Here is a 15,242-nt window from a genome sequence, read left to right on the forward strand (position 1 = left end):
CCGCTCGGCCCGATGTTCCACTGGGGCAAGTGGAAAAAGAGGATGGGAGCGAGCGCCTCCTCCTCCAAGAGACCCGTGTTCGACGAGCGGGAGGACGGTGAGCGTCCCGTCCGCACCTGTTGCGGGGCGCGGCGGATCCGCGGGGAGCGGCCGGGCGGGCCGGGAAAGTTCGGGTCGGAACGGCGACGCGGGGCCGCGGGAGGGAAAGTTGGAGCGGGGCGGGGTGGGGAGACGTGCGGGATGTGCGCGAGGGGCCGGGAAGCACCGCGGCCGTACGTCGGGCACGGGGAGCCGCCGGCGTGGCGGTAATTCGCCCTCGTTTGTCCTCGTTACCGCTGGGCCGAGAGGAGCTGCGTGTCGGAGTCTCCGCCGGCCCCCAGCTCCCATCAGTTGCCGTAGCGGTGTGTGGGGCCGGCACCGCGCTGCCTGCGCGCGCGGCCGCGCACCTTCGCGGGGGGTTGTGAAAGGGTTTGGCCGTGAATGCGGGCCGGCGGCAGGAGCGGTGAGCGGTGCGAGGTGGGGACTTTGCTCCGGAATTCAGACGGAGCTGCGCCTGCACGCAGCCTGTGCCGGGAAATGGAGCTCTGCGGGTGAACTGCTGCTGGCCAAAAGCTGCTGGCGCTGATAACGGGGATTGCGAGCAGTGCTCTGCGATGTTCACCGGCACTGCTGCTCCGCGTGCCTGCTGCGCTCCGTGGTGCGGTTCGGCTGCCCGCCTGTTTGCTGCGCAGCATGGTTGCTATGGAGATCCCTTAAGACGTCCCAGTAAGTTCCTGAGATAAAGAAGGCGGTTAGTACTTCGGCTCTGTGTGTGACATTGTGCGGAATGACGGCCAGTGCTGATGACTTTAAGTAAGACAGTAATAAAGGATATAAAAAATGAATAGGTGAGGACGTGACGTTTAACCTGTGGTTTCCCAGTGGTGCACATACAGGAGCCCAGCTGCCCTGAGCCAGCATCCGACTCCTTTCGGTTGTGGAAGGGTGTGTGTAAAGAGGAGGTAAATGCTTATTCTCATGAGTAATAACACAAGGTCCAGAGATTGCCTTCAGCTCAGTGTGCTGCCACGTGCAGGTTAGGGCATAGAAATGCTTGGTGCTGCCTAGCCTGGCTGACTTGAGCAGGGCTCTGGGCTGGGAGCTGCCTGCCCGACTCTGGCCCTCTGCTGCTGCTCCATGCTGTGCTGCTGTGTGACTGCAGTCTGTGGTCCTGGGCTGCTGTGCTCCACTTAATTGTGGCACGGAGCGCTGCAGGTCGAGACTCTCAGGGAAAACTCTGTCATTTGCTTCTCCTGTCTGCTCCCTCCATCTCTGGCAGCATGGTGTCCTGTTCTTTGCAGGACATCTGGCTGTTTTTCAGGGGTCGAGGCAGTGCTGGGTGCAGCAGTGGTGCAGCCCCGCTCTGCCTTCCTGCCACCACCTGGGCGCTGGGGCTGTGCAGCACCTGCATGGAGCAGGCTGGCACTGACCAGCAGCGTCCTGCTCCTCGCTGCCCTCATGCTGGGTGCTGTGCGCTGTGCCACCCCAACGCAGCTGCTTCTGTTAGCACTGCTGGGGCTGATCTGAACCCCCTGGGGAGCTGCTCCATGCCTCCTGCTGATGCTCGTGTTCCTGCTGCTGTGCGAGACTGCAGCTCGTGTTCTGCTGTTTGCTGATAAAATCTTTGAAATATTTCTGAGGGTTTCAGAGCTGGGATGCAAAATGTTGGAAAGCTGACTGCGATAGGAGGGCAGCAGCGTGCCTGGTGTTTGCTTCCTGAAGGCAGCAGTACGTGCAGAGATGGGTTCTGTCATCTTTGTGGGTACTGGCACCGGCTGCTTCCAGTGCGCAGACAGCAGCTGATAGAGATGTGTCCATTTGGGTGCCGCTGCCCAGGGATGCGGTGCCAGAAGTGTTGGGCGACGCTGAGCCTAATTTTCTCAATTGGGTGTAAAAGAGAAAAAAACATAAAGGAAAAAAATAAAAGGTCTAAAAAACCCAGCAAATCCAACCCTGTAGGGCTGAGTGCTCCCAAATCTGCGATGTGCTGCAGTTGAGGTGGGGTGAAGGAAGCCTGCATGTATGTGGCAGTGTGTTGGTCATTAACTCTGTGAACTGTTTCATATTGAGAAGAATGGATCCCTTTCTGTAAGGGTTTTGTAGGACTTCTTACTTATAACCGTGGAAGCCATTAGAAATCTTGTTGCCTGGCCCAGGAGCTGGCTCTCAGAAGCAGAGGTGGTGCAGCCTGGTGCCTCCATTCCCTCCCGGGGCTCCCTTCAGAGCAAAGGCACTAAGGTTTCCCTGCACAGCATCCATGTGTTGTGGGGCTTATACGTTTTTGTCGTTAATGGAGGCAGGAGGTGTTTTCTGTCCTTACTCTGGGAAAGGAACAAACAAGTCGTTGGTTTGTTTGTTTGCTTTCCCAAATGCAGAAAACTGCTGTTGTGAAGCTAACAGGATTGCTTCAACGCAGCTATGCTAGACTGCTTACTGGTGAGCTGGGCTCGGGAGCTGAGCTGAGCAGAAGTGCATGGCAGGGGGAGCAGAGCACTGTGTGTGTGTGCCCCATACCCGAAGTGCGAGCAGGCCGGGGCTCCTCCCTTCTCAGGGGCTCCTACGGCCGCGCACAGCACACGAGGGGCAACGTGCAAAGTCATCCGGCGTTGTTCTACCTTCGGCTTGCGCTGAGCCGGGCCGACCCCAGGGCTCCGTGCCGACGTGGTGGCACTGCCTCACGTTCGCAGCAGATTTACGGGGTGTTAATGTGGCAGCCTAATTGTTTTTGTCGCCGTCTGCGTCGGCGGTTGCATGCCCTGCGCTCTGCCGGCTTCACCTTTCTCGTTCCCCAGCCTCGCTCCTCATGGAGGCTCCCAGCAGCTCAGCTCCGGCAGGCCGGAGGTTCGCAGCACAACGCTGGGCGGTGTGACCGCGGGAGTTCAGGCTTCCCCTCTCGAGGAACGGAGCTCTTTGCTCAGGTGGGAGCAAGCCCTGACCGGGCACTGGGGGACCGCTGCTGGCGGTAGATGGCTGTTGCTGGCTCAGTGCCGCCCGCGGTGCCGCTCGGTGCCGGGCCGCCCCGCACGTCCCGCACGCCGGGTCCCTCCGCTCCGCTCGGTGCCGCCGTGCTCGCGCACCCCGGGAGGCGGGTCGGCCCGCGGCTGCTCCGCTCCGTCCCCATGGAAACGGGCGGCAAGTTGCAGATGTGGGGTAACGTGCCGCGACCGTCTCGCGGCCATTCCGAGCGCTGGGCCAGCGGCTGTGCGGCGCCGCCCGGCACGGCGTGGCAGCGGGCGGCTCCCAGGCGCCGCGTGGCGCGGAACGGAGCCGGGCCGGCAGCTCCGGTTCCAGGCCGCCCGCTCCTCGCAGCTGCAGCCCTGTCACAGGTGTGAGTTACGGCGTCGGGCTGCCAAGGCGCGCTTTTATTTCTCCTCCTGCTTCCTGTTTTCCGATCTCACGGCAGCGTGTCCAGCTGGAAGGCAGAGCCTGTCTGCAGCCGGACTCGCACGGCTGTGGGTTGGGAGCGCAGATGCGCTTGCTGCCTGTTATTGAAGAACAGGAGGAATAAAGGCTTTCTGTTCCAAAGTGGTAACTAAGTAAGTGTCAGGGGGGGAGGAGGAGGGAGTGAGAATTGCAAGGAGGTGTCAGAAAAGCTGTGTTTAGTGTTGTCGTTCGTTTCTTTGTGTTCCTTTTTTTGTAAAGGATCTTTTTTCTTGCAGATCCGTGGCCTTTTTTGGAGCGTAGTTTACCCAGAGGCAGGTTCTTGTCACAGGTTCCTGCTGCCTGGCCTGCCTAGAGCAGGAGCCCTTCGCTCCGTCTGGCAAGTTGGAGCTTTTTGGCAGTTGTGCTTTCAGATGGTCAGGTGAAAACCAATGGGCAGCTGAGGCTGCTTTCCTGAAGTCAAATAAGGAAAAGTTAACAGATCTGACTGCGGTTCATGGGATGCTGGCTTTATTGGAATGGAGAAGGCAGATCAGAGAAAAGCAGTCAAAGATACAGGTAGAATGTCAGATCAAATTACAGAATTGTAGGGGTTGGAAGGGACCTCCAGAGATCATCGAGTCCAACCCCCCGATACTTTGCCTGTTCTCTAAAGTTCCCAATCACTACAGTCTGCTTGAGAACTGAGAATAGGACTGAAGAACGTGCTTCTAGGGGCTTAAACACCTTCTTTATCACATTAGAATGGCAGAAATACAGAACCTTTCAGGCTGGAAGAGCCCCCTGAGATCCACTGCCTGCATCCCTCTATGCCAGGTCCCCAGGGGTCTGAACAGCTGCAGGGTTGGGACCCCCAGCCCGGTGTGACGACCTCGTTCTGCCGCTGCTTCCCCCGGTGCCTGCAGCTGAGTTTTCCAGGGGCTACAAGTGCAATTAAATGGAGCTGAACAGGAGCTGTTGTGCTTGGTTCCGGGTGCTGAGACCCAAGGGCGGCGGGTGCCTGGCACGTGGAGGTGCAGGTCGTGTGGTGCGTAACGTCAGCTTTTATAAGGTAAAAATTACAACCTTGGAAGTGAAAGGTGTTGATTTGCGTCGACTTGATGCCTTTATTGTGTGGAACTTCTGAAGCGATGAGCACTTCACAGCCGTGTATGGCTGGTGTAGTTCTCACATGATGGTGGTCACAGACATCCAGAGGCGGGCGCACAGAATGTCTGTGTGTAGACATGGAGAACGGTTCCTTTTCAGTGTTTGTTTCTTGTGGAATGGTTTTACTGCCTTACCCCGGGACCCCAGTGGCAGAGCACCACTAATCACAGTAACAACTACGTAATAGCTGCCTGCTGTGTGACGTGCAGGTCACAGGGAGGCAGCTGCAGCCGGCAGTGCTGACAGAAGCGTGAATCCGAGTGCTTCTGTGCCTGTGTGTGGGGAGGTGTGCAGGAGGAGCTGTGAGGGCAGAGAGCTGAGAGCCAACCTGGGCTTCAGCCTTCATCTCCCTAATGAGGGCATGTGGCTTGTGAGCACCTGAGTGTCTCCTAACAGGAGAAGATAAATGTCAGCATCCTCTTCTGTCCCACTTGAATTCTTCAGGAATTAAGTTGTTTTACGTGACAGTTATGGAAAACTAAAACTGCTTGGGATGTGTGAACAGACGGCTGTGAGCACTGCTAAGCAGTGAGATCTGACAGTGCCAGAACGTCGATGTGCTGAGTCACCTCCCTGTGGTTCTTCAGGGGCTTTTCCCAAAGAAAACCTGGACCAGCAGAGGGATGAGGTGCTGAGTGGTGCTCTGACTTCAGCAGCCCCCTGGTCTGGCTGTGCACCGAGTCCTTGTGGGTGATGGTCAGCCAGCCCGTGTAATTAAGTGGAACACCACGTACCGATGTATTCACAGCTCAAATGGCAGTTCTGGAAGCTGATCATTTGTGGTTCAAAAAATAACCCTGTTTGGCTCTTGGGCACCAGCAGCGAGTTCGTGTGCTTCAGGCAGTTCTGTGTTAACCTGCAGCGAGTTCTTCCAGTGAGTGGAGCACGTGTTGTCCAGGGCTGGTGCAGAGTGGGGGGCTGGAGAAATGTACTGAGCACCTGGAAGCAAAGCAGTAAGGCTAAAGGCATGGAAGCATGACCCGGTGCCTTGCACTGGGTCTCCCTGCTGCGTTGTCTGTGCAAGGGAAAAACACAGCTGTCTTTGCTCAGGAAAAAATATTTCCATCTTTCTTCATTTCAGGTTCAGTCCCTCACCGAGCCCCTTCTCCCCACCCTGAACCAAATCCCACGACCGTGCAAAATACTGACTTGTGATGTGTGTCCTGTGAGAGGAGAAGGATTGCATGGCGGTATCAGAAGGCATCGTGTGTATTTCAGACACCCAGTTTGGGGGAAAAAGAGAACAGCAGTGACTAGGAAGACACTGAATTGGTGAGAAGCCATTGTGGTATGTGGGAACTTGGCACCTGAGACACTTCCTAGCACTGGACTCTAATGCTACTGGTGTAGACAGGTTGTGTAGTATGAGAGCACGGGGGGAGTACTTAGAACCACTTCTATGGTTATTTAAGGGATTGTGATGTGTTTCTGATTTAGAACCTGAATATAGTGACAAAAGTCGAGTGAAAGGCTTGGGCAGAAGCTCTGGCTGCTGAGAGCAAGCTGGTCTCCATAGGGTAGGCCGGAACTCGGTGAGGAGGGGGCTGCACACGTGCTGCTGCTGAAGGAGTGGGGCTGTTGTGTAGCTGTGTGTGTCAGCTGGCCGTTCGTTGTGCTGGAGGCCATCAGGGTCAGTCAGGTTCCTTTGAAATCTCTTTCCTGCTGGCTGCACAGGTAGTGCAGTGTGTGCACACCTCGGAGGGCTCCGGACATCTCATGAGCACATCTTTTCCTTGCAAATGGCACTGCTACTACTATTTTCTGTGCTATTTTGGTGTAGAAAAAGCACTTTCGAAGCATTGGATGGCAAGTGTGTTGCTGAGGTGTGACACTCCCTGGCAGTGCATATTGCAAACACCCACAAGCCAGTGCCATGACAACTGAGCAGAAATGAGATCTGCCCAAGCATATTGATGGCTGTGCAGTTGGTCTTTGTGTGCTGCAAGTTGCTGTGGAAGCACGGTTACCTCTTGGATCGGGCTGTCAGTGGGTGCATCTTCCTCCATGCTGCCAGCATCTCATGCTATCTTGCACTGTCAGTATGGTATCATATCTTATGTGAAAGGTCTTTTTTTTTTTTTTTGAACCGTGATATGGAGAATGCTAAATGACCTTGTAAAACTATGTCGCACAATCCATTAGAAAGAGAATGTGCTGCATGTTTTCCTGGAACCCCAGTTAATGGGAGCTGGCAGGCAAGGCTAGAAGGTAGGAAGTGCAGAAAATAATATATATTAGGCTTGGGTTGTTTGCACCGTGGGAGAATGTGCTTTTTGCTCTACAGAAAATAAGGCTAAAGCCTGGTCCCAAGTAATTTGCATTTTAAAGGCTCAGTACTGCATGTTGTAATGAAATGAATAACTCACAGGTGTTCAAACAGCCCCAGTAACTTCATGTTCCAGGTTCTGGGTTTTCTCCATGCTCCAGCAAATGGGGCACCCAGCCAGGCTTCAGCCCCACGCCTGCCCTGGCAGTGCCAGCAGTCAGTAACATCCTGCCTGGCTTTCGCCAAACAGAAGAAGTGTTTGTTTACTGTCGTACATCTCTGCACCTTTGACCAGTAATGAGCACTTCCAGGGAAGAGCGTGCTGGCTTGAGCTGTTGCTATGAGCTGGGTTTATCTTTGAGTTCCCCAACTGGGAAATGGTGCCTGTTGCCTGTTCGGAAATGAGCTCTGCCTTGTAGGAAGAGAGTAAAGCTCTTCACTGCAAGAAAGACATCAAGGTTCTGGAACACGTCCGGAGAAGGACAGCAGTGCTGTGCAGAGTCTGGAGCACAGGGCTTATGTGGAGCGGCTGAGGGGTTGTTGGCTGAGGAGAAGAGGAGGCTCAGGGGAACTCACTGCTCCGTACAACTCCTGACAGGAGGTTGTGGTGAGGTAGGGGTTGGCCTGTGCCCCAAATAGCAGCGATAGAATGAGAGGTGGTGGCTTCACGTTGCACCAGGCAGGGTCAGGTTGGTATCAGAGCAGTTTGTTCTCCAGAGAGCGGCCAGGCGCTGGCACAGCTGCCCAGGGGTGGGCAGTCCCCGTCCATGGAGGCGTTCAGAGCTGCGGGGATGTGGCACTGAGGGACGTGGGCTGCGCTTGGGGATCTGAAGGGGCTTTTCCAGCCTGCACTGCTCATTCTACTGTGATTGTAGAATAGCACGCGGTGCTCAGCAGCAGAGGTGGCTGTCCTGCTCCCGCAGCACGGTGCTGTGCTCGGCTTATCCCAGCACCTGCACACTGCCTGGCAGCCAGCAGCAGTCCTGCTGCGTCTCAGTGCGGCTGCTCCATACAGGCAGGTGTGGGGGCAGGTGAGGATGTTGCCGTGTCAGTGCTGTGCAGAGGTCCTGTGGTAACTCTGTGACAGCAGGGCAGGTCTGTGTGCAGCTCGGATGCTGTGTGTGGCACAGCACAAGCTCAGGTGTTTGCTGTTCAGTTTGGTTTTTATCACACGTTAGATGCCAAAGTGAGAAAAATTGTGAGCAGGTGTCAAAACAAGCACCGTGGTGAGCAGAACTGAGGGATTGGTTCACGTATGGTGCACTGAAACGTGCATCTTCCGACGTGGCTTTCTCCTACAGAGATCAGTGTGTGAAATTATGCACCAAGCACCAGGTTTCTTTTAACTGGGACAAATTGCTTCTGTTTGTCAAAACACCAAGTAACAGCAACAAGAGTTGTGTTGTTGTTTGCCCCTCTGTAAAACTTAAGCAGTGGTTTTAGCTCCGTGTTCCTTCCAGCCTTGGCGTAGTGTTTTTCTGCGCTTGGTTCAGCATCTCTTCTCCCATTCAGGCTGGAGGGCGATTCTTTCTCTTTCCAAACCACGGCAGGCCCTGGTGCTGCTGTGCTGCTCTCCAGCTGGGTTTGTCAGTGCTGTGGCCGCGTTTCCCACAGGGCTGAGGCACCGCTGATGGAGAGAGAGCAAACTGGCTCCTCCCTGCTGAAGGTATTTTGGGAGCGCGTGTCTGCTGCTCGTCACTGCCAGGACAAAGATAGGACTGTGCTCCTGAAATAGCGCTGCGGGGCCACGTGTGCGCTGCAGGCTGCACTGGTGCTTCTGCTGAGGAGGAAAATCCAGAGTTTGTTTTCGAGTTATCATAATTGTGTTGACAGTGCTGTCGCGTGGAAAGCTGTCTTAACTGGGTAGTGTATAAATTAGCTGCAAGTACAGTGTGTGTGCAGATACCACACGCTGCTCACATCACCGTGTGAGTAAATGAAGACCTTGTCGGCTTTTTAAAATGCACGCACGTGTAATTGCCTGCCTGGTGAGGCAGCCAGGCCTGCAGTTGCTGAGTGCCCCATGTGGGATTGAGCGCAGCACTGCTGGGTGCCCCAGTCTGCTCCTGTGGCTCCCATTATGTGCATGCATTGAGGACATCATCGCAGGCATGAAGTGAATCCCTGTGGTACTCGTCTGTCCAGCTGCCAAGAACTGAGCAGAAAGGAACGGCTCCAGCTCTTTTTCATGAAAGTGTTTTTTCTTTGTTTTCTTGTTAAAATTTTCTTCGCAGTGCTTGAGTGGAGTGAAATGCTGTAGCAGAAAGCTGCAGCAGAGACCGCTCTTAAATCTGTAGTTATGATATGTGCAGCATTTTTAGAGCTGCAGTAAATAGACGTTAAAAAAAACCAAGCAAGTTGCATTTTGGTAAGTGCATCTCCAGTTGCAGTTCTTTTGGATAAAATGTTTCTTACGGACTGTTTCTTTTGCACTGGAACAGGCTGCCCAGGGAGGTGGTGGAGTCTCCTCTGGAGATGTTCAAGACCTGCCTGGATGCCTACCTGTGCAACCTGGTGTAGGGAACCTGCTTTGGCGGGGGGGTTGGACTCTGATCTCTGGAGCTCCCTTCCAACCCCTGCCATTCTGTGATTCTGTGACCCACAGATGATGAGCGATGATATCAAAGTGTCTCTGAGCTGCACCACTGCAGGGTTGGTGTGTGCTCACCTTCCCACACAGGGGAGGTGCTGGGTGCTCCTGACCCGATGGAATTGCTGCTGCAGCGGAGGCGTACGGCCCCATCTGTGCACAGACAGACAGTGCCTTTTGCCTTTTCTCTCCTGTGTTCCAATGGTTGTTACCAGCCACAGTGAAATGGATGTGAAAGACAGTCTTGTTCTTCCTTATGCTGTGGCAAATAGTAAAAGTCCCTTAGGATGAAAACCCAGTTCAGGAATGAGGGAATGCTGGTTGGAAGCTCTGAGGGGCGGCTGCACAGCCACAGGTATGGGTTACTGACAGAGTAGGGCTGTGGTGGGGTGTGGGAGCCTGCAGTGCTGTCAGATATGGCTCCCAGCACAGAGACCGTTCCTGCAGGAAAGGAGATGCAGTGAAGCAGTGATGGAGTGCAGCAATAGGCGCAGTTTGGAAGGCACTGGCAGGAGGTGTGCAGCAGGAGCCCTTTGCAGCTCGCAGCTCCTGTGCTGGCGGTGCAGATGGGGCACAGGGCAGCGCGCCTCTGCACTCCTCAGTTTGAGAGCTGGAAAGAGCCAGAACGCGCTGTGAGGAACCTTGCACCAGGCTGTCGGTGGGGATTGGGTCCCACGGCACAAACGGCCCCGGGGCTGTGTGTGATAAAGGTACGGGGCCTTTTCCTGTCCCACAGGGTCGATCACACACCAGTTGCTGCGGAGCCCATTGTTCACCATAGCTCTGCGTTCTGCATAAAACGTGAAGTCAGCCAACAAGTGGGCAGCCCCCGTTCTTCCTGAGAGCGGTCTTTGTTGCCTTCTGTGGCTACACACAAAACAGTACGTGAGGACTTCAGTTACCCACAGTTACCGAGTTTAACGTGAATGACTCACTTTTTCACAGAAAAGCATTTGTTAATTACTAATATTGAAAACTTTTCTAGTAATTGATGTTAAAATTTTTCCGACAGTGGCGTGAGAGCCTTTCCAAGCAGCGCAATAGCAGCAGCTCTGTGTAACTCCGAATCCCGCTGATGTTCTGATACCAAAAAGGCTCTTATCCTTTCCTCCCCAAGGGCTCCGTCTCTCGGCGCTGCGTTCGTGTGACGGCAGCCGTTGCCGGCGCTGTTGCGGTGGCGCCGGGTTTCCCGCCCTGCTCTGCTGCTCCCCGCCCCGGGAGGCCGCCGGGCTGCGGGAGCCGCGGCTGCTGTCCGTGGTGCTGAGCGCCGCTCCCCGCGGCTCCGCCCTGACGTCCCGTTCTGCAGGCAGCCACCAAAACGTTGTTTTCTCGTTTTTCTCAAGCGGATAACATCATTTCCTTGCTTCCTGTGCGACTCTGGCACTGAATTAGTCTTCTGAAGCGTCTGGGAAGCATCCCAGCTCCACGAGTGGCCTTAGAGCAGCTGAGGAGAGGTGCGGTGCAGCAGGGAGGAATATCTCTGCCCTCCAGTTTGTTCCTTGGAGAAACAGCCTGGCTGCTATTGCTCTCTTGGCGTGTCAGCAGTAATACAACCCGACGGTGCTGTCAGCACGCAGCTGGGGACTCTGCCTGCATCTCAGGGCACCGATTTCCACAGGTTTAGTATTGCTATGTAAAGGAGTAGTCCGTTGTTTCTAAATTTACTTGATTAATGTCAGAGAGCATGAAGAAAAAATAGCAAAAATAAGCTGACATTTACAGCAGGGAGTGATACAGGGAACGGGCCAGTTGCTGCTGCGCTGTTTGCACTGAGCAGTCTGTGAGTGTTTGTTCCTGTATCTGGCTTAATTACTCAAGCACGGAATCTCATCTGCATAGCTGGCTTTTTCCACTTCAGGCGTAGCTCCTGAGTGTGTTATGCTGAGGGCTCCGATTTCAAGCACAATGCTGACATTGTCAGCACTTCTAAAGAAACACAAAGGGGAAAGAAGGGGAAACCAAATTTACCATCATTGTGGAGCTGGACGGTCGGTGGTGCCTCACAGTGATCAGCACTGGGCTGTGTGCTGCTATGGGGGTGGGCAGGATAATCACTAAACTTAAAGCAGTGCTTATGTAGACTTAATTATAGGAACAACTGAAAGGAAAGTGTCTTTGTTGGGTTTGGTGCTGCAGAAGAGCAGACCTGCTGGCTTGACGAGGATCGCTCTTTAATTAAATTGTTCTGTAGTTAGAGGGTAGAGAAAACCATTAAGAGGCACTCTGCTGAGGCTGCTGGGGCGATGTTAATTATTGATGGTTAATTAAAAAGCAAGTGAGAGGAACGTTCTTTCAGGGACTTGAGCGAGGGCTTGGGGTTGCCTGTCCCGTTGTTCTGCGTCCCATTGCAACCACGCCCTGGCTCCGTTCTGGGTCTTGTGTAGAAGAAGCAATGCGTGTGCTGTAAGGGCTGTCCCTGAGAACACACAGCTGCTGCGGCTTTCGCACTGCAGCCCAGCTGTGCACGCTCTGTGGCTGCCTTTGCTCATCAGCCGGCCCTGCAGCCCACGGCTGTGTTTCTTGTTTTGCCACACGCTTCACTTACATCCGTCATCCAACACATTCATTTTGTTTCCTATGCAAATTTATCTGGGTAAATGAGCAAAATAAGTGTTGCTTATATGTTTTGACAATTACAGTACAATTTTCATTACGATCCTTCCTCATATACTGCTGAATGTTATGTGGTGTGTTTGGTGTAAACAAAGATGTTCTGCTAAAGTGCGATGCGGTTACTGGAGCTGAAGCCTAGTTGCTAAAACCCAAGTTAAAATATGGTGAACTTCCAGCTTCTCTGGTTTTACATTCATTTTTGCAGCTTAAGTGCAAGGAAATGACATAAGTAATGCACAGAGCAGTCAATGAGAATGACTCATTTGAACCTTTGGGAAGTGGGCTAAGAAGAAGGAAAGTAAAGGGGAAAAATTAATGCTTGCGTTCGCTTATTTTGAGTTAGAAAGTTCAGGTATTACAGTGTGTTAATGCTCACAGTGAGCTCTGTTCAAAGCTGTGGGTACCAGCAGTTGCTCACCAGGACAACGGCCTGCTCTGCCTGATATTCCTGTTAATCGCTTTCTGCCTGTGAGGGATCTATTTTGGAGCCTAAGCCTATTGTGCCAACACGAAGGCAGCTGTAACGTTGTCATGCAGTGGTAAATTGGCAATGACTTTGCGTTTCGTAATTAGTTAACAAGGAATAGCTTGGAATGCACGTGTCTTTCAATGTATCATTAAAGCGTGCCTCACGCGGTTGACACACTGTTAATTAATAGGATTTTCCAAAGCTCTCAGTGACAGTTTCCATTTTGCCTCACCCAGTTGCCTGACGAACCACTGATGTAGATGGGAGCACGTTAAGGCTGCGGCTGGACTTTTATTTGGTATTTATTTTTTTCTGACAAATGCTTTGGGACTCCGGGCTGACGAGAGGCTCTTGACAGCACAGTGCATGTGACGGTGTGTGTGCTCCAGGTCTGTGGTGCAGCCCCATTGCAGAGGGGCGGGTTGCTGCCCAGAGCTTCGTGGCTGGGGCTGGACGTGGTTGGGGCCATCTCTGTTCCCTCTGCTCACGGTGAAGGTCGTGAGAAACATTTCAAAGAAGTAATTTGAGAAACTATTTCCAGAGATTTGTGCCGAGTTACAGACTTCAATTCAATAGGTGTCTGTTACTTAATGGCACTTAGAGATGCACTTCGCAAAGAAGCAAATCTCCGGCTTCTGAACTAAAATTTGCTTTGCAAACTGGTAAGATAGAGGTAGCTTATTCTGCTCCAGTACAAAAGCCTCAAAGAAATTAATGTCTGTCTTTAGAGGTGTTTGTTGTTGGAAGTGAGAAACGTTCACCTGGGCCTTTGCAGGCATTCTGCTGTGGAGGAGCTCGCAGTGACAGAGCAGACTGCAGTGTTTTGTTCCCAGCTCGACATGGAGCTGATTAATCAATCTGCTTTTTGGACTTAGTAACGCCATACTCTCCTGGGTGTGGTGCTCTTTTCCTTACAATTCAGAAAATTGTCACACTTTTCCTATCAATCTCAACACCAGCTACTTAGAAAGGGTGCATTCCCCAGAACGGGGAGGTGGGAGCACTGGTGGGAGGGCACCCAGCCTGGGGAGGGGAGGGAAGGAGTGCGACCACGGCGTGCCAGAGTGAGCGCAGCCTGGTGTGCAGAGCACAGCAGCCCTGGGGCGGTGGTGTGCATTTCTGCACGGCTCCCGATGGCCCATCCCTGATGCTGCTGGTGTTCAGGTTTAGGGTTTGCTTAGGCAACAAAGAAGAAGAAAATGGGCCCCGCTGTACCGGTTGAGAATCAAATCAGTGTTTTTGCAATTTCCCTTACGTCCTCAGGGTATTTTTATCAGCTACCTCATGCTAACAGCCTTGTCTGAGTCATCTCTTCCCTAGTTTGGATTTGTGCTCCTTTTGTGCCTCTTCGCTGCAGGGCCTGGTTCTACTGAGCACAGCCTGGTCTGCTCTCACTGAGGCTGTCTGAGGTTATTAAATTAGGTGGCGGTTGTGAACATTGATGTGTTTTATTTAGCAGCCTTCTGAATTAGCGAGTGTCCGTAATGCAGCAATTCGTAATTTATCACAGAGGTAACAGGTAAGGTTTCGATTTAATTATTGTTTGCTTTGGTAGTTGAGAGGTTTATGTGGAGAAACGCAGAGATGAAAGGCAGCCCTTCCCAATCTGCGGGCCCTTCTTTGAGCAGTGAGATGGGGGAACATTCGGTGCTGCTCCCAGGGCAGGACAGCTTTGCTCCAGAATGGTTGGCAGGATCATGTTGTGCTTCCTAATCAATAGCAAAGCTACTGGGAGAGTCGCCCTGTCGGTGTTTAAGACGTGCTGTCATTTTCTGTGCTCCTGCCACGCTTGATTTCCTTACTTAATGAACAAAAAAATGTCTGCGTGGGAACAATGGACAGCTGTACTGCTCATATTATTCCAAATGGTGACTATTATATTTATGATAGAATGATCCAAATATGAGCCATCTGTTATTAAGATGTTCACTTCATAGAGAACGTTTCCTTATCTCATGTAATGTTCACATGAAGAATCGAGGCTTTAATCTCTTCGTAGAAAGGATGCTAGCTGAGAAATTGCTCCAAATCGTACATTTCTTGTTCCTGAAATGTTGCTGAGGGGTTGCTAAAACATTTCGGTACCAATGACCTCTGGCTCACCCCCATACACAACCATGTGTGCTGTGGGCTCTGCATGCCTCTGGCTCATTGGGACCCGCAGGTGCTCCCAGGGCAGCAGGCAGCTCTGCACAGAGGCAGCTTCACCCAGCTGTGCTGTGGTTACATGCAAAACCCACGGCTGTGCTGGCCCTGGGCACAGCAAGGCTCTGCTGGGTTCTCCTGGGCTTGGTGGCTTCGTGGTGCTGACATGGACGTGGGGAGATCTTGTGCCTCATCCTGCCCTCAGTTTGCGTGGAGCTGCAGTCGCTTGCTGAGATCCTGGCTGGTGACCTGATTGAATCCGTTGGGGCAAAAACCTCTAAGAAATCAATTTGTTGCTGGAGGACCTGGCAACATCCAATTTTGCGTTGTAGAGTAAGGGGAGCAGAGTCAGGAGTAATCAGGAGAAATCTAGAAGTAACCAGAGATAAGTGCCCAGTCTTTCTCTTTGGGAGCGTGAAGTGTTTGTGATTGATTGCGTGGGAAGCAGCACTGGAGTCTGAAATGAAAGGGAGGTGTGGAAGATGCAGTAGGTCAAAGGTGGGATGTGCTAAAGGATCCGTGAGCTGAAAGCTGCCAAGCATAGAGTGTGCCCGAGAACAGAGAGGTGTGAGGAGGTCTGAACTGATGCT

The 15,242-nt window shown here is 52.9% G+C and overlaps 1 protein-coding gene across 5 annotated transcripts in view; it reads left to right on the plus strand.

Moving 5' to 3' along the window:
- The first annotated feature begins 6 nt into the window (after positions 1-6).
- STK32C (serine/threonine kinase 32C) overlaps positions 7-15,242 on the plus strand; it is a 57,761-nt gene continuing 42,525 nt past the window's right edge. For all 5 annotated transcript variants that reach the window (XR_006168793.1, XM_042818819.1, XM_042818820.1 and 2 more), the window contains exon 1: positions 7-97. Coding sequence is in view for 3 of the 5 variants with exons in the window: in XM_042818819.1 (XP_042674753.1) it covers positions 13-97 (85 nt within the window). In the remaining 2 variants the exon portion in view is untranslated. The remainder of the gene's footprint in view (positions 98-15,242) is intronic.

This window comes from Centrocercus urophasianus, unplaced genomic scaffold (genome assembly GCF_019232065.1).
Source record: "Centrocercus urophasianus isolate 14NV4802_14NV808 unplaced genomic scaffold, USGS_Curo_1.0 seq_17, whole genome shotgun sequence".
Lineage (NCBI taxonomy): Eukaryota > Metazoa > Chordata > Aves > Galliformes > Phasianidae > Centrocercus > Centrocercus urophasianus.